Here is a 27252-nt window from a genome sequence, read left to right on the forward strand (position 1 = left end):
TTTAAGTAAATGGTTGCTAACTTGTAGATTCAAACCTGCAATGAGACTGAGAAGACAGTGATGATGGTGCTTAAGCTAATTTTAATATTTTAGAATAGATAATAGAAATTGTCTATTTGCCCATGCTTGCTTACTTATGGTTAACATTGCTAACCAAAACACTTTAAGTTTCTTTTTTGCCCAAAATAATATCAGCTCAGTAAGATAAGATTTTATCTATAAGATGCTAACAAAGAGATATTATTTTGAGTAATAGGGGCTTTTGTTGTATATATCCCCACACACATACAATTAAATGGGTTTTATTTATTTATTTTTATTTATTTTAGAGACAGGGTCTCACTCTGTTGCCCAGGCTAGAGTGTGGTGGTGCAGCCATAGTTCACTGCAGCCTTGAACTCCTGGGCTCACGCAATCCCCTCCAACCTTAGCCTCTCAAGTAGCCAAGACTACAGGTGTGAGTCACTGCACTTGCTAAACAGGTTTTAGACAAGAACAAAAGGGAAAAAAAGAGCAATGAGCAGAATATTTGTAGGCTGAACTGAAATCAACCAAAAGCAGCCATCCTAAGCCAACCCCAGCTCACTCCTATCCCCTAGACCTATGGACTGACTGTTCTAACTAAACCTACTGGTTATTCTAGTTTAAGAAAGTGATATATAAACACAAGAATTTGCAGCAGAATAATTACCTCACGGACTTCATCATCTTCTTCATTAGTATTTTTTTGTCTGGTTTCTCTGAAACGACGTACCTAGATCATAACAGAGTAAATCACAAACATGCTGCCTATTCCAGTTATGTAAATATAAAACAAGGGGCTACAATTAAGAAATGCTTTATGTTATAAAACTTGCAAATTTAACAATGTCTCACAAAAGTAAATCATATTTTTCCAATTATTAACGTTAGAATTGCACAATGTACTCTTAAAAAAAAAAACTCATATTGACCCGAAGCAAAATTATATTACCTGCTGCCAAAATGTTTCGCATCACTGAAAAAGTCTTTCAGACTGTACAGGAAAAATTCTAATACCCTATGGGTATTACACTTCAGTAAACTAGTTAAAAACAAAAATATCTCCTTGACAAGGCTTGAAATATTTATTACATTGCAAATCACTCTTGTGCACCTTGCTGCAAGACATCCAGGAGGCTCTGTGAAATGGGATCTGAAGTGGGTGGCCCCTGAAGATCCATTTTTATTAAGAGTCAACTCATGAAGGTTTGCTGAGCATGGTCCTGGTATCAAGAAGGAGACTACAGGTTTCTTTTTTAATGGTTCCTGCTCACAAGGCTCTTATTATACAGCTATGTATACGTTCTTTAAGCCCATTTATTTAATAATCTACTCAGCACATATTTACTGAGCACCTTCAATGTGCCATATATTATCGTAGAAACTGAGAATACAGTTATTAACAAAACAGACAAAAAGCTGCTCTCATGGAATCTATAATCAATTGATGATATGGGAGAGGGAACAGCAAATAAGACTCCAATGTAAGAGGCTGGAGCAATTAGAGGAATCAACAAAAGACACTGAAAATATGCAGCCAGCGAGGCAGGAAGATAACAAGAGTCTGGTATCCTGAAATCCAATAAAAAACATGTTTCAAAGAAGGTCAAGTGAGATGTAAGATAGAAAACTGACAGTGGATTTAGCAATGGCAGTCACTGGTGATCTTGACAAGTGCAGCTTCACTAGAATGATGGGATCAGGAGCCTGAGTGGATAGATTTAATAGAAAATGGAGAGAGAAGAATGAGTCAGCAAATACAGAAAACTCTTTGAAGCGATTCTGCTCTAGAAGAGGAACAGAGAGCAGTAGCTAAAGGAAAATGGGATCGAGAGTTTTGTTTGTTTCTTAAGCTGAAAGAAATAACAGCATGTTTGTTATGATTTAGTAGAGGAAAAATACAAGAATAACAATATTTTAAAAGATGACACAGTATGTAATCGTGCCCTAGGTGATAAGTAGCATACCAAAGGTGCTAAGCCATTCACAGAAGAGAAATGAGAGTCAGAGTGGGAACACTGAACAGGCACTATGTGTCAGACAGTATTCTAAGGATTTTACATGGATTAATTCTTCTAATCCTTACAACAACCTTGAAGGAGGGCCTATTATCATCACCATTTTATCCTCAGATGAGGATACTGAGGGATAGGTGGGTTTAGATAACTCAATGATGGGTACACAGCTAATAAGGGTTTTGATTTTGAACACGGGTTGTCTGGTCAGAGCCACCATGACTCACACACACTCTTTCTCTTTCTCTCTCTCCCTCTCTCTCTCTCTCTCACACGCACACACACACACACACACACACACACACCCCACACAGACTTTGCTGCTCAGGAGTCATGATGTCACTCCAGGTGGGGATGGTTATGTTTTATTTCTGGTATGTACCTGAGAAATCTATTTATGCTATAAATTAGCAAACCCAACACATCCAGAGTCATAGAGTGAATGGTTTTAGAGTGTGAACTGCCTGTCCTACCTCTGGAAGTACTTGGTATTAAATAATATTAGTTACACATTGACACCATAAGGCTTTAAGAGAACCGTGTTAACCAAAAGCACTAAAATAAGGGAATGAGTTTTTTTTTTTTTTTTTTAATAATATTGTTTTGTTCTTCTGCTTAGGGAGAATCTGGGAAATAGAGAAAGTGATCCCCTGTAATATAACTACCTTGACATAACTGTTGATAGTATATCTGGGATATTTTATTTACATAAACATACACAATTACATATAAAATAAAAATAATTGAGATTATACTACGCAGTTTTTTATCTTTGAAATTCTTTTCCCAATTAACATTAGATTAGAAATATCTTCTCATGTTCTTCTTCCAAAATGTCATTTTTAAGCTGTGTAAAATTTTATATGGTATATGTACCAACATTTATTGTATCGAAACATTTCCAATTATTCCCCACTATGAACAACACTAAGATGAATCACTCCATACACAAATCTCTACCTCACTATTTTCGTAGGGAAATTTCCCAGGCTGAGTTAAAGGGTAAATCTTAAGCCTCTTAATATACTCTGCCAAACTGCTTTTCAGTAAAGCTATTCAAACGTAATACTACTACCAGCAGTGTGCTAGATACTATTTTTCTCAAATTGCTGCCAATTTGACAAACAAAAGATGTATTTGAGTTTCTTTGATTATCCTAGGCTAAACACCATTTTCATATGCTTATTAGCTATTTATATTTCTTTTATGAACCACCTATTCATGTCCTTTGTTCACTATTCTATCAAATGTTTAATTATTTTTAAGATTTCTAAGAGCTCATTAATATTAAGAATATTAAACTTTTTTTCTGCCCACATACAAATATTTTCATGTCAATATCTTTTAATTTTGTTTTTTGACAATGTGATATGCAAACATTTATAATTTCTATGTAGTCAAGTCTAGACAGCTTTTCCTGTAATTTTTCCACTGCTTCTTGCTTAGCAGAAATTTTCTAAATGAAATTCAAGATCTCAATCAAAACTTACTAAAAAAATTAAAATGAACAAAAATTACCATCCTACAAGGTTCACTTTAAAGCCCTTTCAAAGGATCTTTAAGAGAAGATACTATCCATGGGGAACAAAACACTTTAGTACCAACCATATGCAAGACTCTGTTCTAGGCATTTTCTACATTTTCTAATTTAACCTTCATTTTATCATTTCAATTTTATAGATGAGAAAAACTAAACAAATCAGAGAGGTTAAATAGTGATTTACCAGAAAAAAATCTCAGAGCTACTCTTAAAGACAGACTATTTAAATAGACCTAGACACTCAAATTAGTTACTTACCTCCTCATCGATTTTGTCTTCTAGGGCATCAATATGACGTTCTTTAAGAAATCGCTGTGTTTTTTCCAACTGGTATTTCACTAATTCCTCAATGGCATCTTTCTCCTCCTTGTCCACAAATTCTTGTACTGCTTCACCCATCCCTCTTTCTGTTAGCAGTGAGAGCTGCACATTCTGTAAGATACACATCACTGGATGCAGAAATAGTTTTTATTCCTTACAAAATAATTATAGATGAGCAAGGAAAATTACCAAATATGTTACCAGAGAAAAAATATAGTGAACAGCTGTAGTTAAGCCTACTAATATCAGGAAACAGAAAAAGCAAAGTCAAAACCAGAAATGGGGGAGGAGTACAGGACACGTGAAATGTAGAGGCCTGATGGCTAGGATATGGAGTCCAAAAATGGCAGCTATGATTAATAGAGATGAAATTAACCAGCGTGGTAGGCAAAATAAGAGCCCCCTAAAGATGTCCACGTCTTAAACTCTGGGACCTGTGAATACATGGCAAAGAGGAACAAAGGTTGCTAATCAGCTGTCTGTAAAATAGGGAGAGTATCAGAGACTATCCAGGTGGGCCCAGTGTAATCATAAGGGTCCTGAAAAGCAGAAGAGGGAGGCAGATGGGAGCTGGAAGGAAAAATAACTCTGGGGAAATGGTTAGAAAGATACAACATTGCAGGATTTGAAGATAATAGGAGAGCAAGAGCCAAGGAACATAGTAGGCACCTCTAGAAGCTGGAAAAGGTAAGGAAATGGATTCTCCCTTAGAGCCTCCAAAAAGGAAGACAGCCATGCCAAAACCTTGATTCCAGTCCTGTGTAAGATTTCTGACCTACACGACTGTAAGATAATAAATCTGTGTTGTTTTAAACCACTAAGTTTGTGGAAATTTGTTTCAGCACCCATAGGAAACTAATACAACCGGAGGATCTTAGAGTGGCATATACTTATGACATAAGTTTCAGTGGCTTCACCATCATGTGGCTGTCTTTGTTTGTAGAATAATTCTGAAATTACATCCAAATGTGAGAAAACTAAATCTGGATTGAGATCTTTGTAACAGAGATACAAATAAAGTAAGAGAATAACAACAACAATAACAGTTATGTTAATAATGGTATTCACAATTAACATTAATTAAACACTAATTTTCTTTGATGTGCAGCAACTACAAATGAATGTAAATGTCACCCTACTTACTTCTAAGTTTCACTTAAGAATGTCCCTGATTTAAGTTAAAATTATTCAGTTTAATAATTGCAACAGAGATACAAAGAGAATAACATCAACAATAACAGCTATATTAATAACAGTACTAATAACTAACATTAATTAAACACTAATTTTCCCTGCTGTGCAGCAACTGCAAATGAATGTAATTAATTGTCACCCTACTTACTTCATAGAAACATTTTGAGGATTCATTTTGTTTAAACTATCAACTAAACATATCCTAAATTAAAATCTGTTACTATAAGGTAGCCATTATTCGAAATGTGAACTGTAAGAAATTACCTTCTCTGCGGTTTGAAAGTACTGTTTTACAAGATCTTCTACCCTTAAAGTTGTTCCTTCTGAAGGCTTTGTGATAAGTTTCCCAAAGTTGATCTCTTCTCCTAGAAAAAAAGAAGTATATCAAAAAATAGCTTCTATCATAATGTTAAAATGCGCATACTCATTGCAAGTTGTCAGTGGAGAAGGTAAGGCCAAACTTTATCAACTGCCAGCTTGCTCAACATGGTAAATTTTGAGGCAAAACAAGCCATTTTTGTTAATAGCCACGGTCTTTTCCCCACAGTCAGTATTTCTCGTTCATACCTCCAGGATAGGTGTCTTGTAGCTGTTCTCACTGGGTGAAGCACAGACTTCTGGAGGTCCTCAAGACCCATTCAGGGAGTAATAACGTCAAAAATACTTTCATAATAATCCTAAGATGTTATTTGCCATTTTGCCATCTGCCATCATTGCTACACTGACGATGCAAAAGCAATCATGGGTACTGCTGGTGCCTTGTGACGTCAAGGTAGTAGCATAAAACTCTACTATGAATGGTAGTCACGACCATGTACTCATAGCTCAATACACAACACAACACTTTCACTTAAGAATGTCTCTGATTTAACGGTTAAAATTATTAATTTAATTAAATCTCAGCCCTTGAGCACATATCTTTTTAAAATCCTGTGAGACAAAGGGAAAGTATGTTTAATACACTTCTGCTGCATTACTAAGCAAGATGATTGTCTCAAAAACAGGAGGCACAGACTAGAAAGAGCACTCAGTACGAAGTTAGGAAGCACAGAATCCAGTATTTACTCTGTCAATAACCCTTGTCAGGTAAATGCATGTTAAGTGTCTACATGTAAAAAGATAGGATCCCTGCCCATAAGAAAAATTACTATAATACAAAGTGGTAAGTGCTCCCGAGAATATAACACATAGAGAAGAAAGCAATTAATTCTTCTCAAAGAAGGCAGAAAATCATGTATAGGTATCAAATGCAGCTGTCATTTGAATCAACACTTGCAGAATGAACAAGATTCACTGAGCAAAATAGGGAGAAAAAATTTCAGGCAGAAAAGGCCTAGAAGGGAAAGAGAAATAATGTTCAGTGTTTTTCTTGCCAAATGCTGGGACAGGTGAACAAAAATCTTTTTTGAATTTCAAGGCAGGAGAGTTAATATTACCAAACAAATATGATTACTACATTTTACTATGCCAGACACTATGTTAAGACCATTTATATACATTGTTATCATCTAATCCTCACAACAATCCTATCAGACCAGTACACTCCTTAGCCTGATTTTAGAGATGAGAAAACTTAGCAAAGGTTTAGTAATTTGCATGGTGTAGTTAAGTGGCAGAGCTGGCAATGCAACAGAAAATGCTTTCAATAAAACACACAAAAATGCCATTGTTTCCATTGAGCAACTTAGGTTTAAACAAATTTTTTAGAAATCACTAAAACAAAACTCACTATAGATTAAATTCTTGAAAGATATTTGTATATTCTAGTTGTATATTCTGTTTCTCTTCTAAATGTTACACTAATAAAATTTCAAGCAATTGATATAGATGCATAATCTATTGCATAATGGAAGTAAACTATTATCAAGAAACAACTAATTAAAATTTATAACATAAAAATATAATTCTCTGATATGGATTTCCCCCTCCTAAAGCAGTATTACACGATGTCTACTTAAATATCTGAATGATTGTTTCAGGTTGAATTCATAGCATACCCAATATCTGGTCACAATTTGACAGTAAAAATAGAAGCCCATCAAATCTAGGCTCATAAAAACCTAGGTAGCTTACTTGTAAACAGCCATACATTTCTATGAAAATTCTCTGACTCAATAACTCTAAGAGTCTCTATATTTTATATGTCCAATACTTCTTGTGAAAAAGCACTATTTCAGTCAGATGACCCTGTTTTATAAATGCTAAAAAAAGGGGAATTAGTTTTTGTGAAATTTAATTGGAAATTAATTACCTGGATCATCAGAAATATCAAACTATGAAACAACTCTTATTCCCAAAGTCTGAAGTCGTCCTAAATCACTGTATACTTTAAGGTCAAAATGCTTAATAATGCAAAAATTGAACATTAATAATACATACTAAGTAATACATATGTATTTTGAGCAGTAAATCTCTAAAGTCTGTGTATATTATTACTTAGCAGGACTGTTTAAAAAAAAACGTTTTCAGAGAAAGTCTTCCATTTCTTTATTGATATCCACAGGTTTAAAAATGATTGCTCTCTAGCCCTTTCCTAGCCAAGGGAAGCAGTGACAGACGGTACCTGGAAAATCGGGACACTCCCACCCTAATACTGCGCTTTTCCAACTGTCTTAGCAAACAGCACACCAGGAGATAATATCCCGTGACTGGCTCTGCGGGTCCCACGTCCACGGAGCCTTGCTCACTGCTAAGGCAGTGGGCTGGGGGAGGGGTGTCCGCCATTGCTGAGGCTTGAGTAGGTAAACAAAGCAGACAGGAAGCTCGAAATGGGTGGAGCCCACCGCAGCTCAAGGAGGCCTGCCTGCCTCTGTAGACTCCACCTCTGGGGGCAGGGCACAGCTGAACAAAAGGCAGCAGAAACTTCTGCAGACTTAAACATCCCTGTCTGACAGCTCTGAAGAGAGCAGTGGTTCTCCCAGCACGGAGTTTGAGCTTTGAGGACGGACATAATGCCTCCTCAAGTGGGTCCCTGACCCCCGTGTACCTAACTGGGAGACACCTGCCAGTAGGGGCCGACTCACACCTCATACAGCCGGGTGCCCCTCTGAGACGAAGCTTGCAGAGGAAGGATCCACATAATTGGAAGTAAAGCACTCCTCAGCAAATGTAAGAGAGCAGAAATCACAACAAACTGTCTCTGAAACCACAGTGCAATCAAACTAGATTAAGAAACTCACTCAAAACCACTCAAATACATGGAAACTGAACAACCTGCTCCTGAATGACCATGGGTAAATAACGAAATGAAGGCAGAAATAAAAATGTTCTTTGAAACCAAAGAGAACAAAGAAACAACATATCAGAATCTCTGGGACACATTTAAAGCAGTGTGTAGAGGGAAATTTATAGCACTAAATGCCCACAAGAGAAAGCAAGAAAGATCTAAAATAGACAACCTAACATCACAATTAAAAGAACTAGAGAAGCAAGAGCAAACACATTCAAAAGCTAGCAGAAGGCAAGAAATAACTAAGATCAGAGCACAACTGAAGGAGATACAGACACAAAAAAACCTTCAAAAAATCAATGAATCCAGGAGCTGGTTTTTGAAAAGATCAACAAACTTGATAGACCGCTAGCAAGACTAATAAAGAAAAAAAGAGAGAAGAATCAAATAGGTGCAATAAAAAATGATAAACGGGATATCACCACTGATTCCACAGAAATACAAACCACCATCAGAGAATACTATAAACACCTCTATGCAAATAAACTAGAAAATCTAGAAGAAATGGATAAATTCCTGGACACACACACTCCCAAGACTAAACCAGGAAGAAGTTGAATCTCTGAATACACCAATAACAGGCTCTGAAATGGAGGCAATAAATAATAGCGTACCAACCAAAAAAACTCCAGGACCAGATGGATTCACAGCCAAAGTCTACCATAGGTACAAAGAGGAGCTGCTACCATTCCTTCTGAAATGATTCCAATCAACAGAAAAAGAGGGAATCCTCCCTAACTCATTTTATGAGGCCAACATCATCCTGATACCAAAGCCTGGCAGAGACACAACAAAAAAAGAGAATTTTAGACCAATATCCCTGATGAACATCGATGCAAAAATCCTCAATAAAATACTGGCAAACCAAATCCAGCAGCACATCAAAAAGCTTATCCACCATATCAAGCTGGCTTCATCCCTGGGATGCAAGGCTGGTTCAACATACGCAAATCAATAAACGTAATCCAGCATATAAACAGAACCAAAGACAAAAACCACATGATTATCTCAATAGATGCAGAAAAGGCCTTTGACAAAATTCAGCAGCCCTTCATGATAAAAACTCTCAATAAACTAGGTATTGATAGGACGTATCTCAAAATAATAAGAGCTATTTATGACAAACCCACAACCAATATCATACTGAATGGACAAAAACTGGAAGCATTCCCTTTGAAAACTGGCACAAGACAGGGATGCCCTCTCTCATCACTCCTATTCAACACAGTGTTGGAAGTTCTGGCCAGGGCAATCAGGCAGGAGAAATAAAGGGTATTCAATTAGGAAAAGAGGAAGTCAAATTGTCCCTGTTTGCAGATGACATGATTGTATATTTAGAAAATCCCATCGTCTCAGCCCAAAATCTCCTTAAGCTGATAAGCAACTTCAGCAAAGTCTCAGGATACAAAATCAATGTGCAGACCAGGCGCCGTGGCTCACGCCTGTAATCCCAGCACTTTGAGAGGCCGAGGTGGGCGGATCACAAGGTCAGGAGATCGAGACCAACCTGGATAATACGGTGAAACCCTGTCTCTACTAAAAATACAAAAATTAGCAGGGGCGTGGTGACAGGTGCCTGTAGTCCCAGCGACTCGGGAGGCTGAGGCAGGAGAATGGCGTGAACCTGGGAGGCGGAGCTTACAGTGAGCTGAGATCGCGCCACTGCACTCCAGCCTGGGTAACAGATCATGACTCTGTCTCAAAAAAATGAAAATAAAAACAAAATCAATGTGCAAAAATCACAGCATTCCTACACCAATAACAGACAAACAGAGAGCCAAATCATGAGTGAACTCCCATTCACAATTGCTTCAAAGAGAATAAAATACCTAGGAATCCAATTTACAAGGATATGAAGGACCTCTTCAAGGAGAACTACAAACCACTGCTCAATGAAATAAAAGAGGACACAAACAAATGGCAGAACGTTCCATGCTCATGGATAGGAAGAATCAATATCGTGAAAATGGCCACACTGCCTAAGGTAATTTATAGATTCAATGCCATCCCTATCAAGCTACCAATGACTTTCTTCACAGAATTGGAAAAAACTACTTTAAAGTTCATATGGAACCAAAACAGAGCCCACATTGCCAAGACAATCCTAAGCAAAAAGATCAAAGCTCGAGGCATCACCCTACCTGACTTCAAACTGCACAACAAGGCTACAGTAACCAAAACAGCATGGTACTGCTACCAAAACAGAGATATAGACCAACGGAACAGAACAGAGGCCTCAGAAATAACAATGCACATCTACAACCATCTGATCTTTGACAAACCTGACAAAAACAAGCAATGGGGAAAGGATTCCCTATTTAGTAAATGGTGCTGGGAAAACTGGCTAGCCATATGTAGAAAGCTGAAACTGGATCCCTTCCTTACACCTTATACAAAAATTAATTCAAGATGGATTAAAGACTTAAATGTTACACCTAAAACCATAAAAACCCTAGAAGAAAACCTAGGCAATACCATTCAGGACAGAGGCATGAGCAAGGACTTCATGACTAAAACACCAAAAGCAATGACAACAAAAGCCAAAATTGACAAATGGGATCTAATTAAACTAAAGAGCTTCTGCACGGCAAAAGAAACTACCATCAGAGTGGACGGGCAACCTACAGAATGGGAGAACATTTTTGCAATCTACCCTTCTAACAAAGGGCTAATATCCAGAATCTATAAAGAACTTAAACAAATTTATAAGAAAAAATCAAACAACCCCTTCAAAAAGTGGGTGAAGGATATGAACAGACACTTCTCAAAAGAAGACATTTATGCAGCCAACAGACACATGAAAAAATGCTCATCACCACTGCCCATCAGAGAAATACAATTCAAAACCACAATGAAATACCATCTCATACCAGTTAGAATGGCGATCATAAAAAACAACAGGTGCTGGAGAGGATGTGGAGAAATAGGAATACTTTGACACTGTTGGTGGGACTGTACACTAGTTCAACCATTGTGGAAGACAGTGTGGTGATTCCTCAAGGACCTAGAACTAGAAATACCATTTGACCCAGCCATCCCATTATTGGGTATATACCCAAAGGATTATAAATCATGCTGCTATAAAGACACATGCACACATGTGTTTATTGTGGCGCTATTCACAATAGCAAAGACTTGGAACCAACCCAAATTTCCATCAATGATAGAATGGATTAAGAAAATGTGGCACATATACACTATGGAATACTATGCAGCCATAAAAAATGATGAGTTCATGTCCTTTGTAGGGACATGGATGAAGGTGGAAACCATCATTCTGAGCAAACTACCGCAAGGACAGAAAACCGAACCCCGCATATTCTCACTCATAGGTGGGAATTGAACAATGAGAACACTTGGACACAGGGCAGGGAACATCACACACCGGGGCCTGTCGTGGGGTTGGGGGATGGGGGAGGGATAGCATTAAGAGCAATACCTAATGTAAATGACGAGTTAATGGGTGCAGCACACCAACATGGCACATGTATACATATGCAACAAACCTGCACGTTGTGCACACGTACCCTAGAACTTAAGGTATAATAATAATAAAAAAGATTGCTATCTAATTTTTAGAAGACAAGAGAATTATTCCCACTGTCAATTTGTTTAAGACATTACAATCATATTAAAACATCTTCCATTATTATGTTACAGTTTTTAATAAAGATTCCTTCACGAATCCTATAAGAACATTTTTTTAACTCGTAAAAATAACTAGCTTACCTGTTTTTTCCTTTTGTTCTCTATGCCTGAAAAAATGGATAATGTCTTTTGGATTAGCTACCCGATCCACAAATTTCTGGCTAAAGCGAAGAACACTGAAAGGTTCAAAACCTCCACTATAGTCCACCTGAAAACACAGAATAATCTATGAAGGCTAGGAAACAACAATTTGCCAATTTTTAAAACACACACTAATCCTTCAGTATTCACAGTGTTTATGCTTGATACTTTCAAATTTATGAATTAATTTTCTACAGTAGATCATGATGGAGCTATATCATTTATCCTATTGAGAAACTAATGTTTGAAAAGTTTATAAGCATAAGCAAAATACTTTGTTCGATGGAATCAAGGTATCGCAATAATTTCCACAATGCAGAATGATTACATCTCCCCCTGATAACACTAATAGTCTAGGTACCTACCAAGCAAACCATCTGAAAACAATTTTCTGAACTTTCAAAACAAACAAACAAAGAAACACACACCAAAATAAAATACTAGCCTTAAATGCATTAGTAAATTGGTCTATCATCTTAGAGATGTGCCTCAAGAGAAAGATGAATGCTAGGAACATCCAGGTAATAAAGAATCAAATCTGTGAGCCTTGAGAAATGATTACCTCCAAAACATGGTATCTCACTGAAACTGAGAACTTCTCTCAAGGTAGACTCTTTCTACAGAAGTCTGTAGTGGTAAACAGACCTTTACAAAGACAAATACCACCTTTCTTTCTCAGAGATATGTTCTCCTAAACTAGCTGTTCCCAAAGTACGCTATGGGGACCAGCACTGCACCACCTCACAGCTTATCCAGAATGCTCCCTAACTAAAGTGCTCCCACTTTCACTCATCATCACTATCTGCTAAGGTTTTTTGTTCATTTATTTGATATTTGTGTATCATGTCTCTCTTTGCACCTCCACCTCCTGTAAGCTCGACGAATTCAAAACCTCATCTGTTTTATCATCCCTATATCCTGCAGCATCCATAATAGCAGGTACTCAATAAGATTTAGTCAATGAATTAATGAATGTCTTTTAGTCAGTACAATGTAGTTTTGTAATATTACTTATATGACAATATGTGCTGTTTTATGAATGAATTCGTAATTTACTGTGCTTAGGAAAAGAAATGCCAATTTTCTATTAAAGTCTGGTTAGTTTTAATGCTGTGAGGCAGACACAGATGAGAAAATTGGGATCTTTTGCCATAATGAAGAGAACTATGTGATTCCCTTAAAGTAATTATTTTTGTATTACCCAGATCATCTCTCTCTCTCTCTTTTTTTTTTTTTTTTTTGAGATGGCGTCTCACTCTGTCACCCAGGCTGGAATGCAGTGGCACAATCTCAGCTCACTGCAACCTCTGCCTCCCGGGTTCAAGCGATTCTCATGCTTCAGCCTCCCAAGTAGTTGGGATTACGGGCATGCACCACCATACCTGGCTAATTTTTTTATTTTTAGTAGAGACAGGGTTTTGCCATGTTGCCCAGGCTGGTCTCGAACTCCTGACGTCAGATGATTCAGCCACTTCGGCCTCCCAAAGTGCTGGGATTACAGGCGTGAGCCACCATGCCCAGCCTTACCCAGATCATCTCTACAGCTACCATGTTATAAAAGACAAAATACTAAATGCTAAAGCTATTAGGTCTCTCCTTCAAACTTCTCATTTATAAATGTTTGGTCATAACAAATTTTATTGGATGTCCTCAATGTTCTAAGTATGCTGTTCAGGGCCAGGGATACAACCATAAATAAATACAATCTTGGCTGTCAAGAAATTCACAAACTGACTGGGAAGACAAACATGTAAACAGATCACTGGAAGCAGACTGTGAGTGGTGCTATAAGAGGTATGTACAAAGTTGAATGAGGACACAAAGGAAGAAGCATGTTCTCTGTGGGCAGGTCAAGAAAGGCTTCTTTGAAGACGGGGGCTTTAGGTGGGTGCTGAAGAAGGTATAGAGAAAGGAGGAGAGAAGTGTGTCCCACGCAACAGGATCAACATGGACAAAGGTTCCAGTGAAATAAACTCCACTGCACCCAGGGGACGGCAGCTTTTTTGGTTTAGACCACATCATGTAGACCCCTGAATGCTAACCTAAAAAGTTTAGACTTTTTCCTGTTAGTGCTGGGGAATAATTAAGTTATTTTTAGCAGAAAAGACATGCAAAACTGTGTTTTACAAAGATCATTTTGGCATTAGTGTGGAGAGAGAAGGAAACTGGAGGCAGAGTCCTGGTAGGAGGCTGCAGCAATAGGCCAGGAAGTATTAATAAGCGCTTCACTATGCCAGCGACAGTGGGATAAAGAAACAGGAACAGATTACCTACTGTGCAACAGACACTATTTAATCCATTTAGATCTCATAAATCTACGAAGCATTTGGTTGGTGCACAAGTAACTGCAGTTTTTGCCATTACTTTCTATGACAAAACCCGCAAATACTTTTGCACCAACCTAATACAAACCAAGGGATAAGGGATGCGGTTGCTCAAGGTCATACAACTAGTGGTTGGGCCAGAATGAAGCTCAGGAAGTCTGGCTCTACACTGTACTCTTTACCTCCACAGTCTACATCCCAGTACTTCTCAAATTTTCATGAACATATACATTTCTTGGAGATTTTTGTTAAAATACAGTGGGTTCTGATGCAGGGTCTGAGGCTCTGCATTTTTAACAATTTCCCAGGCAACAACAACACTGCTGGTTTAAAGACTACACTCCTCAGTACCAGGCCTCAGAGGACTCCTGGAGATACAGAACAAGAAGGAGGTCTAAGTAAAGATTTTGAAGTCATCACTCTATTGGTGGTAATTAAAGCTGTATGCCTACACTGAAAAGAGGGCTAACTATGAGACGGGACGGATACAAATAACTCAGAGAATGCCCAAGAGTAATTCAGCAAGATGAGACACGATCTATTGGATTGAACAATAAAAGGTCATCTTTTCCACTGGATATGGTGAAGTCAGAGCCTTGGTTATAGTGAACTGAAGAAGAGAAAGTTAAGAGAGATATAGGTTATATACTTTTAGGGGCTTTTAAAGAGAGTAAGCAACATGGGGTAGGAGTTTGGAAAAGGGAAAAGCATAGTGGTAAAGAAGAGGTCTGTTGTTGTTTCTTTGTTTATAACACGATAGAAAGGATAAGCAGATTTATAGGCACAGGAAACAATCCTAATAATAACCAAAACAAATAAACCGTACATAGATTAGAAGGATGTGTTACGGGGGAAAAAATAAGAAGAAAAGAGGAAGCAGAAGAAGGTAAGTGAAATCAGGAGCACTGGAGAGAAGGTAGGGGCTGCAATCTTGATGGTAGGGCTTCAGTGAGGTGACACGGGAGCAGACTAAAGGGAGATAAGAGCACATCCCACATGCCCAAGAAACTGCGAGAAGGCCAAGATGCCTGGAATGAAGTGAGTAGAGGAGGTAGTTAAAGATGAAGCCAGAGAGCTCAGCCAATCTATTAAATATAACAACAAATTATTTAGAAAATGAGAAAAATAAGTTACCAAACCTATCACTTAAACTGTGATTAACTCAAATCCTTATATCTTTGTTTTTGCCTCCGATGGTGATTGCTCTTCTTATTACTATGAGCACTCTCCTCACTACTTTTCAAAGAAACCATGTAAACTGTACATTACTATGCTTTGAAAATTAATAATATTCAATCTGTATAAATAGGACTTACTCGCAGTCGTACAAGAGGCTTCTCTGGCTGGTGAGAATTACCCAGACGTTCCCGTTCAGCATTTTCAAGCATTTCTTCAATCTCAAAATTTTTAAAAAGATTAAAAAACAACGTAGTAAACTGAGTTTAACTTGGCTGAATAGCAGCTTATTACCACAGGAATTTTCCTGAACTACATAATCATCTTTATTTCCTAGGTCATTTATGACACCTTTTCAAATATACCTTCTTGTAATGCTCCTTTAATACTATTCCTTAATGTTTTCCTTTCATGAAAGTTCTTCATAATTTTTCAATCTCTAAAATAATTCTTTTAGAATAAAACTTAAAATATTACTACTCATGTTTCAATTTTCTACTCATGTTTCAATAAGGCTTTCCTCAGCTTACCAACTTAAAACCAAGTAAGTCTAGTTTTTGCAGTCATATGATCCATGGGAGACTCACCAGAAGATTTAGGGATCTATAAGCAAGGACTTTAGATTATTTATCTTGGAAGAGTTCAAGGTAAAAGAAAATAAGACTGATGTTTTCAAATATGTGGAGTTGTCTCATACTCTGAGAGGACAAGATTATAACATCTTAGACTTGAAAGAGTTCTGAAGACAAAAGCACTTGTTCTATATTGTTCTTAAGGGTAAAACCAAGTTACAAGGAGACAGCATTAGATTATTTTCATAAATGGCTGTGTGCACAGTGATTAGATATCTTCAGATGGCCAACTTCATAGCTGAACAATTCTAGTTCTTAGAAAGTTCTTGTATTGGAACAAAAACTGCCTTCCTATAACTTGGTCCTGATCTCAAGAACAATACAGAACAAGTGTTTTTGTCCTCAGATTTCTTTCACATCTAAGACTTTATAATCTTGTCCTTTAAACTGTCTGTAACAATGAAGTCCAAAAGAGCTTTCTGCAATAATTTTTTCTATGTGCATATTCAATATGGTTGCCAAAACCATATGTGGATACAGAGTACTTGAAATGTGGCTAGTACAAGTGAGAAACTGAATTTTAAATTTAAATGTAAATAATTAAATGTAAACAGCCACATGTGCTAGTGAATACATATCAGACAGCACAGAGAAAATCTATAAGAATATGATCTCCTAGGTCAATTATTTCAATCCAACAAGCATTTATAGAGCATCATTTTGCCAGGTACTAGGTCAAGTGCTGAGACAGAAAAGTAAGATATGGGTCCTGTCCTCAAAGAGTTCAGAAGAGACTCACATGCTTATAAAAAATAATATAACTTAAGTACAATAACAGAAATGTACATAAAATACAGAGATAACAGAAAGTTATGTGCACACCTGGTGTTTAAAATGAACCTCTATTACTTTTGTGTCACCAGCGTCTACTTTCCTCTCTGGATTCATGTCACCAAAGCCCACAGGATTTAGGTGAAGTTCATACAGTAGACCTCAATCAGAGGTGACTTTGCTTCTCTAAGGACATTTGGCAAGGTCTGTAAACATTTTTGATCATCACGACCAGTTAGAAGGGGTACTACTGGCATCTAGTGGGTACAAACCAGGGAGAATACTGCTAAACATCCCAGAGTGCACAGAACTGCCTCCCACAACAAAGAATTATTAGTACAAAATGTCAACTAAGCCAAAGTTGAAAAACCCAGGTCTGACTCCAGGGAAGGGCACATGACTCAGGCTGGATCAATCAATGCAAAAGCAATTAATGCATTTTCTATCTCTTTGACTTGAGAGATTGGATTTAGGGATGCCAGAATCTTAATCTATGTTTGAGTTTCTAGAGTCAATCATCTTGAAACAAGCGTACACTTTTGGTTACGTGAGCTACACACTGCTCAAAAAGCTGTGACACTGAATGAGTCACCTTATCTAAGGTTCAGTTCCTCTAAACTATAGATGGTAGAAACTACTCACATATAGTATTGTTGGCTAGATTAAATGCTGTCAACAGTGCACATCACATACAGTAAATCAGTAAGTATCACTGGTCATAATTATTATCATTGTTACTATGTTACATGATTTTTCATGAAAAGAAAACATAGTAGGACAGCTGACACAGAGTTAAGAACTGAGTGTCAGCAAGTGATGCTAATTAAGCTGTCAACCCACATATTATTAAATGCATTAATCCACCCAACCTTAGTAGTGGCTGAAATTTTCTAGAGATTTAGGGGTGGCAATGTGCATAGAGAGGGAGGTTTGGGACTTACATTGCAGCAATAGGGTGGATAGCAAACACACTTTTTCACATTTCATTTGGGGTAGCTTTCAGGGTGAAAGGGACGCCTAATACAGATTATTAGAAGCTAAGGCTTTTCTCACACACGATAGTCTCCCATTCCTCCATCAAAGTTACTGCCTGCTTTCATAAATAAAATGAACAAATCATCAAATCAGGATTAAAAAGGAGAAAAGATTATGTATTATGTTTTTGAAAAGGAAGAAAGAAACTAGGAGAGAGATTTAATTTTTTTTAACATCCAGTATTCCTCTCTCTCAAAGACTTAAAAAAAAAAAAAATCTTGGACACAATTAAACACATTCACTCAAGAACAGTGTCCTTACAGGCTTCATGAGAATGTAATCAACATAAAGGCTTCCCTCTACTCTATTAAATTACTTAATTGAAGGTGAATAATTCTTCAACTAAAGTAGATCTCATTGACTTTATCAAAAAGAATTACCTTCTCCAAACAGAAGCTTTGTATGGCTTGGGTTACTTTAGGATTATCTGGGTTAAAAATGTCTGGATGATTAGCTAGAACAATATCCTCCATGAAAAACTGCCGCACTGTGTGAAGAGGAATTTTATGCATATTCATCTTCCTCCCTTTAATACGCAGCAAACCAACATGTCTGAAGTGGAGAGAAATGAACACCGAGTCACAGTGTAAATTTCCTCAGGGTGATGTGCATACGAAAGCTTTCATATTTCTTAGTTTCTACAAAATGTTTCTTTATAAAATCATACTCTTAAAAATAAATGTTTCTGCTAATTTAACCTTAATGTTATCATCACAGGAAAAGATGGTAGACATTTTCCTTCCCCAGAGTAAAAGCAACTCATCCATTATTATCCCTGTCTGATCAGTCTTGTAAGATAGACATAATAAGCATAAAAAAATGTTATCAGGACTATGATGGTAGCATATGTAGACTATAGTATTACATCTATATACCTATGTATATGTACATACATGTACACATATAGACAAAATGATTTTGCAGTGGACTCATGAAGAAAAAAAACCAACCAACATAGATTCTACTACCATATTCTTTAATCCTATTATCATTGTAACAATCAGAACTCAAGTGATTCAAAAGATAAAACCCATAATAAAAATTGAGTTTAATCACTGTTAACTACTTCTTACAATCATATCATTCCCCCAAAAATGTTTTTAAAATGAGATCTATTATATTGCACTTATAATCAGAAAATTTTCAATTAAATGGTTTTAGGATAATTTTTTATAATGAACTTTGTGAAATTAGTAATCATCAACCTAAAGCATCTAACTTGAAATATAATTAAAATGTGCATCTTGAATTTGCCTAATGAGCAGCAAAATAACACCAATTGGATGCTCTCTTTTTGAAAATGGCTTAAAATCTGGAAAAACAATAAGACTACATAGAATGATCAATTTTCAAAAATTAAGCTATCATATAAATTACAATACTGCCAGTTAGCGGTAACCTTAACATAGGCCTTAAACCTATGAGATGATTAGTTATTATAGCAAAGATTTCTTAAAAATTGGCTCAAAATATATAACACTCACTTCTTTACAGCTTCTCCTGGGGAAAGAGAAGTAACCACTGAGCTTCCAGGTTGTGAGATATAAAACAGCTGTTGTTCATTTTTGGTTGGAGCTATTTTACACTCATGTTCATGGCCCCAGATAACAAGATCAATGAAGTCATCCAAAAATTGTTCTGGAATGAAGTTAGTACTTCCATGTTTACTCCTGTATCAAGATTTTGAAAAATATAAATTCGGTGATTAGAAAAATTTCATATTATTGAAGTCTATACAGATCTTTCTTTCTCCATTCACTAAAGATTTTATTGCATCCTTCTATGTACCAGAAAGTGTGCACAGGATTGGGAATGTAAAGATCATCAATACTAACTCCTGACCTTGAGAGCTTTACAAACTTATTGGACACAGACAAGTGGAAACCCGAAAAGAGAAAGCAGTCAATTCTATATTTGGAGGAAGATCATGAAAGGTTTTACATAGGAAGGATTTCCCCTTTGGTCAATCAGAAAAGCATGAATTCTATCAATAGTAGAAATCTATAAATCAGTCTAACTATATACTAGAGAAAACACACAGAAAATGCAAGTAAGTATAAATATGTCCAGCAATTTCTTAACATTATCTTTTTACTAATAAATATAATGGGAGTAAAAACATCAATCTCACATAAGTGCTAAGAGTTTTCAATATCAAATATTAAATAAACAAGTGATATGCAAACTATGGTCTTATACCTATATCAGTTATTATTTAAAGATACATGAAATGCAAGGTGACAGAAGACAAGAAGGAATAGTTTTCCCTAATATTAACTTACATCACTGGAGATTCAAGTAAAAGTGTTCACATAGTTTAACCAAGCATTCATTTAATCCAAACCAATATTCTTCCATTCACCCAACAAATACTGTTACCCAAACACTGTCTACTTTATGTCAGATGTCCCAGGCTTCTTCTAGATATGGAAGACACAGCAGTGAACAAAGTCCTTGTTCTAGTGTGGGAAACAAGCAATGGAGGTTGAGTCCCTAATCTGAAAATCCAAAATCCAAAATATTTTAAGTGCCAACATGGCACCACAAGTGGTAAATTCCACACATAAATACTTAACACAAACTTTGTTTCATGCACAAAATTATTTTAAAACATGTATAAAATTAACTTAAGGCCATGTGTATAAGGTATATATAAAATGTAAACAAATTTCATGCTTAGACTTGGGTTCCATCCCCAACATATGTGCAAATATTCCAAAATCCAAAAAATCCCAAATCTTAAACACTTCTGGTCCCAAGCATTTCAGATAAGGGATACTCAATCTCTAATACAAGATGTATATGCATGTGTGTAAGTATGCACATGTATAACTTGTCAGTTAGTGATAGGTGCTGTAAAGAAAAATACAGGGAAAAGTGACATAGAAGTGCCATACTCCTCTCTACATACACAGGGTAGTCAGGAAGACCTCTCTGACTAGCATCAAATGAGCAGAGAACTGAGACGAAGCATCAGTACGCGGAGAGAGAAAGTCCTAAACAGTAGAAGAGCAGATGGTGCTAAAGTGGGAATGTGTTCAGTGAATTCAAGGAACAGCAAGGAGAACAGAAGGGCTAAGCAGAATAAATGCAGGGAAGACAGAATATACAGGCTTGTGTATCCAGGAATGTTTTTATGTAAAAAACATACATCTAAGGTATGAGATTATCACAACTACTAAAGAAAAGCAGAATAATTCCCAAATACAACATGATGCCATTGTGCCTTCATTGAGTGCTGGTTCTTTCCCGGAAGAAGAAGGGAGGATGATGCTGGTAGGCTGACTGTAATTTGTGACCTAGAAGTGATCACAATATCCTGTTGAAAGATTTTGCATGACCAAGTCATCTCCAAATTCAGATTCTTTCTTCTTTGAAACAAGAGAAAAAAAAAGTTGATGTAGAGAAACAAATGGGAAATAAGGCAAAATGCAGAAGGCTCAAGATTCTCACCCAATCTGTGAAAACCTTCTTTGTTTTAAATATGAAAGCAGAAGTATCTTGAGAATGCACAGGGTGACAAATGAATCTAACAGCATTACCAAAGAACCACATAACCACAGTGAAGGGGGTGGGGAGAAAATGAGCTAAGAAAGTTTGAAAAATTAGGTTTCAACTAGATACAGAAAGGCTAAAGACTAAAATAACTTACACAAACATTGTAACCTAGTTGGGAAAGTTGTTTTGCACAGGGGTATGAGTTAGCAATTTTGAAATTACTTTATAATTTCAAATTATACCAGGATTGGAAATATAATTAAACCAAGATTGAAAAAATAAGTAAATACATATATTTATAATATGATCCAGGCTTCTGTTAGACAAAGAAGTCACAAGTAAGGAAAGGGAGAAGACAAAAATGGACCTTGTAGGGCTGGATTAGAATCAGTCTGAACTTATCATTGGTTTTTTAAGCACATATATAGACATGTATGCATGCATGGGTTACTATATACACATATATCTATTCCCATAACTCTGTTCATTCAGAGTGCTGAACAAGCCCTGGTAGCAGTAAGCACACCTAGTACGTATTTGTGGATTTCTGAATACCACTCTCCAATAAAAAGAATCAGAGCACCTTGGAGAAATGGTTGATTCCAGGGCTAGGTAGGAAAATATCAGGTTGGTGCAAAAGTAATTGTGATTTTTGCCATTACAAGAGCCAAGAGCCTAGATCATCTTGAGGTGCCAAAAAGCTAAGGTCATGACCCCAAAACAGGTGGGGAGACACTGAAAGGACACAGAGGCCAACATAAAAGAGAATGCAATGGTCAAAGCTGCAACAATCAGAGGAACAGTAGCAACCAAAAAACTGATAGTACTGGATCTTCAAGTCCATAATGACATAAATAAATAAGTAAATAGAGAAGAAGGGACAAATTTTCCTTACAGAAGAATTCCATTAATAAATATAGAAAGAATGAAGGAAATCAAAACTTACAATTAAAATACCACAGTATTAATTACTGGAAATAAGATCACCCATGGATGCTAAAATTAGCGAGTAAAAGTTTAAGGTGAAACAGGATATTTGCATAGTCTCAAAGTATTTTCCCAAAAATATTTATTAATTGAAAAGTACAAAATGGGAACTTTACAGCAGAGAAACCTGTTACACATTCCCTTAATCAAATGATGAGGGGGGCAATGAGAAAAATCAACATCATATGGTGACTACCCATTCCCCTTACCAATGCTGCCATTCTACCTTTCATTTGGCTTAAATTCTTAGAATTACTTATGAGTTTTCCTTTCAACTCATCATCCCTACTTTGGCATAGTACAAAAAAATGGTAGACCTGGGAAGCTCTATGGAAGAGAAGGAACAAATCCCAGTGGTGCAAAGTTATATGAAGACCACACACATATCTAAACTCTGGCCTGCTCCTCCTTTGAAACTCACAGTTTATTCAAGAACTCACACATAAGGTAACACAAGTCAGCCTCTTAAACCCTTTCTTTTACCGAGTATTTAACCTAAGTCTGCATTCACTGAATGCACAGAGTAGTCTGCATTCAATAAATGTGTTCAATAAATATAGCTGGCCCTCTGTATTGGCAGATTCGTGGATTCAACCAACTAAAGATCGAAATATTCAGGAAAAAAACAATAAAAAATAACAACAAAAAATATAAATTTTTAAAGCAATACAGTATAACAACTATTTAAACAGTATTTACATTGTATCAGGTATTACAAGTAATCTAGAGATGATTTAAAGTACATAGGAGGATATATGTAGGTTATATGCAAATGCTATACCATTTTATTCAAGGGATTTCAGCATCCCAGGATTTTAGGTCCTGGACCCAACACCCCCCGTGGATACCAAGGGACAACTGTAATAAATTATATAATCAGGCCCCAAATCCTTTGAGTTCTTCCCTGACAACTTCTCAGGTGTGTCCCTCCCATTTCTGTTTCATTGCCATCACTGTCACCACCTCACATTTTTACTGCAGTGATCAGATAATAAATCTTGCTTCTTCAAGTCTGTCTTCTTTTCAATCAATCCTATACCCTGCCAACAGATTAAATTTCTTAAAACTACTAACAAAAGAAAGGTAATCTAGCTATATTTGTATATCCTGGAAGAACATTTGCATATATGTAGCAGGAAACATGTCTAAGAATGTTCATAACAGCAAGGTTTATAAAAGCAAAAAACTCCTGTTCACTGACAGGAGGCAAAGCATAACTGTACACATCAGTAAAAATAAATTACACTTCCAAGCATCAAAATGGATCTCAGTAATGTAATGCTGAACATAAGTTGGCTGTAAATATAGCATAATATGAGTACACGTGATTAAACAGCAAAGAAAAGCAATGAAATAATTAATTCAAAATTAATAATGCTTCCCTTTGGGATAGGGGGAAGCAGGTGGGATCAGGGAAAAGGAATGGGATAAAGGAATGGATGGATAATCCGACAAAAAGATTCTCCCTTTTTGTTGAATTGAGGAGTATTCATGTGTATGCCTTATCCATATGTTACAAATATTCTTGTAGGTATTTATACTAAAAACAATTTCAAAATGAAATCACACAAAGCAAATCTATGTTTTGTCTAATCTTGCATTGACAACCTTGAAAGATTAAGGGCATTTCACTAAAATAGGTAAGCTCAGAAACAGATTTGGGAAACCTCAGCACTTGGCTCAAACTTTTTCAGAGAAAAGTTTTACCTGTTCTGATGAATCACAAATAAGTTAAACCAAGAGTTCTCATCTTCCTTTGGTCTCAACATTGTTACTTTTTTATTGACAAACATTCGATAGAGCCTTTCATCTGGAATGGATCCTGAAATGGACATTACATTATTTTTAAATTGTTTTCTTACTTCGGCTTAAAAAATGAATCTATTTTGCTTCTAAATTATGTCCTTCTCAAAGTATTTCACTTTACTGTTGGGAGATATATTTGAATTCTGGAATAATTTATAAGTGGGTATGTTCCGGGTTCTTTTTTTATCTTTTTTTTTTTAACTGAGACAGGGTCTTGCTATGTTGTCCAGGCTGGTCTCAAACTCCTGGGCTCAAGCAATCCTCTCACCTCCACCTCCCAAAGTGTTGGGATTACAAGCATAAGCCACCATGCCTAGCTGTTTCAGGGTTTTTTTTCTTTTCTTTTCTTTTCTAAACAGAGTCTTGCTCCATTGCCCAGGCTGGAGTGCAGTGGTGTGATCTCAGCTCACTGCAACCTTCGCCTCCTGGGTTCAAGGGATTCTTGTGCCTCAGCCTCCTGAGTTGCTGGGATTACAGCATGCACCACCACGTCTGGCTAATTTTTGCACTTTTAGTAGAGATGGGGTTTTGCCACGTTGGACAGGCTGGTCTTGAAATCCTGACCTCAAGTGATCTACCTGCCTTGGCCTCCCAAAGTGCTGAAATTACAGGCGTGTGCCAGCACACCTGGCCTGTTCCAGGTTCTTGATAACAGTAGTTAGTTGCATTTGAAAAACATTTTCCATTTCAGACATATACATGTTCAAAACCAGCAAAATGTAGAATAAAAATGTGAGTTTTCTATGGTAAAATTCTTATTAAAACTTCTAGTAATACTATTTTTCACCATCCCTTTGTTATAAATTATATATACTTTTGATCTAATATATACATTATAACATGTGCAGAAATAAATATTAAAAGGGATGATAAAAGTGTATTTAAAAACAATATTCTTACATTGTTTTAATATACTGTGCTTTTTAAATAATTCAATGACTTTCAAACAATTCTCATACTCCACAGGTTCACCTTGATCTAGTGAAAGAAACTAACAAAAACAAGTCAACAAAATAGTTACAAATATTAAATATTATAAAAGGAGAAAAAGCCAGGATGCTAAGATGGCGAATTAACACTATGGAATTAAAAGGGTGGACAACACTGCTACTTTATATACGGATTAGAGAGGGTCTCAGAAGAAAAGCCAACAATGTAGAAGTCTAGAAGTTAGAAGTGGCCTAGCTCCCAAGGAGAATGCTACAGGAGTGGCCAATGGAATACATGGCTGAGGTGGAATGTAGAACATGTAACTGGAGACAAAAAAGTCAAGGCACACAAAGCCCAAGGCATTAGAAGATTAATCTACTTGAGTGTTGAAACACTAAAAACACTGGCAAAATTGAAGGTAGGTAAGTAGGTAAAAAGCCTGAGAGAAAAAGCAATGCGGTTTAGCCAGATGGCAGAAGCTTAAAGGGAAGAGTGTGTTTGCAGGCAGAAAAGGAAGCAGTGGGTGGAGCAAGGAGAACAGTGATCCCCGCTTCCTTCCAAAAGCCCAGGGGTAAGAGAACTGCATGGGACATAGGAACCTCAGGGGACAGCTGGGCTTCACTGAAGGTTAGAAAGTGGAGGTAACATTCAGAGAAGAGACTGATAATAATGAGGAATCTGATAATTACAAAAAGAGTTTTAGAGTTTATAATGAAGGGCTGGGGGACAGGGAGGGGTGCAGGGTGGAGACAGAGTCCAGTTAAGGAAGGTATAATAGAACAGGATAAGATAAGTTTGGGAGAAAATGGATGACTGGAGAGATGTGCTTCTGGTGGTGACTGAGGCATAATGGAATCTGTCCTTAGTCTGAATGGAGGAGGAAAGGCAATTTTCTGGAGATATGATCCCTAATAACACTGCAGTGATTAAAACAACTGTTAATAGCTTTTTTAAGAAAAGTATATTTCACTTCCTGCTCTTTCACTTGCAGAATCAGATATAGCATCCAGATTTCATTTTCCTTATCTCTAAAATATAAATAACCATGATGCTTTTCTACTTGCCAGAGGTATTATGAAAGCTGCACAAAATTATAAGCTAGCGGTATTGTACAGTGAAGCATTAGACCTTTCAAAGACTTCCAAGATATCAAAGTGCAGTTTTGCTAATTATTCTATAATTCTAACATTCAGGATTCTACACCTGAGTCTAAAAAAAACCCAAAATAATAAATAGTAACGAAAAGACATTTTTTCACCAAAAATTTTTACCAAAACCATCCATCATTTTTTATAGTCACCAATAAAGAATAATAAGGTTTGCCCCATTTTTTCCAAACAGATACAAACTTATCTCCAAATTTCTCAATTGTTTAAAGAATCACACATGGACATAAACAGTAAAATAAAACTGTCTTACCTAAGCCATATAGCGCAATCTTTGTGCTTCCTTTTTGAAGCAAAACCGGACTAATGTCTATCTTCTCCACAGACATTGAACGTCCAAAGTGATTTACAAATCCAGCACAACTTAAAATGTCCAAGGCACAAAGTGCATCTGCCTATGCAAAATAATTTCAAAGAATGTTAGTGTGTATGTAAAAGTAGGTATCTGCATGAATATCGTATCACCTGTTAAAAGCATACTCCATATTCTACTTACAAAAACATAGATGAGGATAGTGTCTTCTCAAAACAAAATTACAATAGTAAAAGTATTTGCTACATTTTTGTACTACAAATCACCTACAGCAACTGGAATCACATGCCAAATGCAAGGTTAATATCTCATCAAAACTTATGATGTCTTGGCCACAAAAAAATAAAAATTAGCCATGAGATAAATGCTTTGTAATATTAAGCAACCGTCTTAAAGCCTGGGGAAAAAAGACCATAGATAATAAGCAATTCATAATATTAATGACCAGATAAAATGAAAAAATACTTGTAGGATCTCTAGTCTTACTTCCATATCAAGCAGGTAA

At 36.5% G+C, this 27252-nt stretch overlaps 1 protein-coding gene across 1 annotated transcript in view; it reads right to left on the reverse strand.

Annotated features, from left to right (window-relative positions):
- MRE11 (MRE11 homolog, double strand break repair nuclease) overlaps window positions 1-27252 on the reverse strand; it is an 82186-nt gene that overhangs the window by 40377 nt on the left and 14557 nt on the right. The window contains exons 6-14 of the mRNA XM_008966413.4: window positions 26688-26829; window positions 24240-24354; window positions 19532-19717; window positions 18428-18599; window positions 15750-15830; window positions 12050-12176; window positions 5356-5456; window positions 3835-4008; window positions 692-754 (exon numbers count right to left, since the gene is read on the reverse strand). Coding sequence (XP_008964661.1) covers window positions 692-754; window positions 3835-4008; window positions 5356-5456; window positions 12050-12176; window positions 15750-15830; window positions 18428-18599; window positions 19532-19717; window positions 24240-24354; window positions 26688-26829 — 1161 coding nt within the window. The remainder of the gene's footprint in view (window positions 1-691; window positions 755-3834; window positions 4009-5355; window positions 5457-12049; window positions 12177-15749; window positions 15831-18427; window positions 18600-19531; window positions 19718-24239; window positions 24355-26687; window positions 26830-27252) is intronic.

The sequence above is a fragment of the Pan paniscus genome, chromosome 9 (assembly GCF_029289425.2).
Source record: "Pan paniscus chromosome 9, NHGRI_mPanPan1-v2.0_pri, whole genome shotgun sequence".
Lineage (NCBI taxonomy): Eukaryota > Metazoa > Chordata > Mammalia > Primates > Hominidae > Pan > Pan paniscus.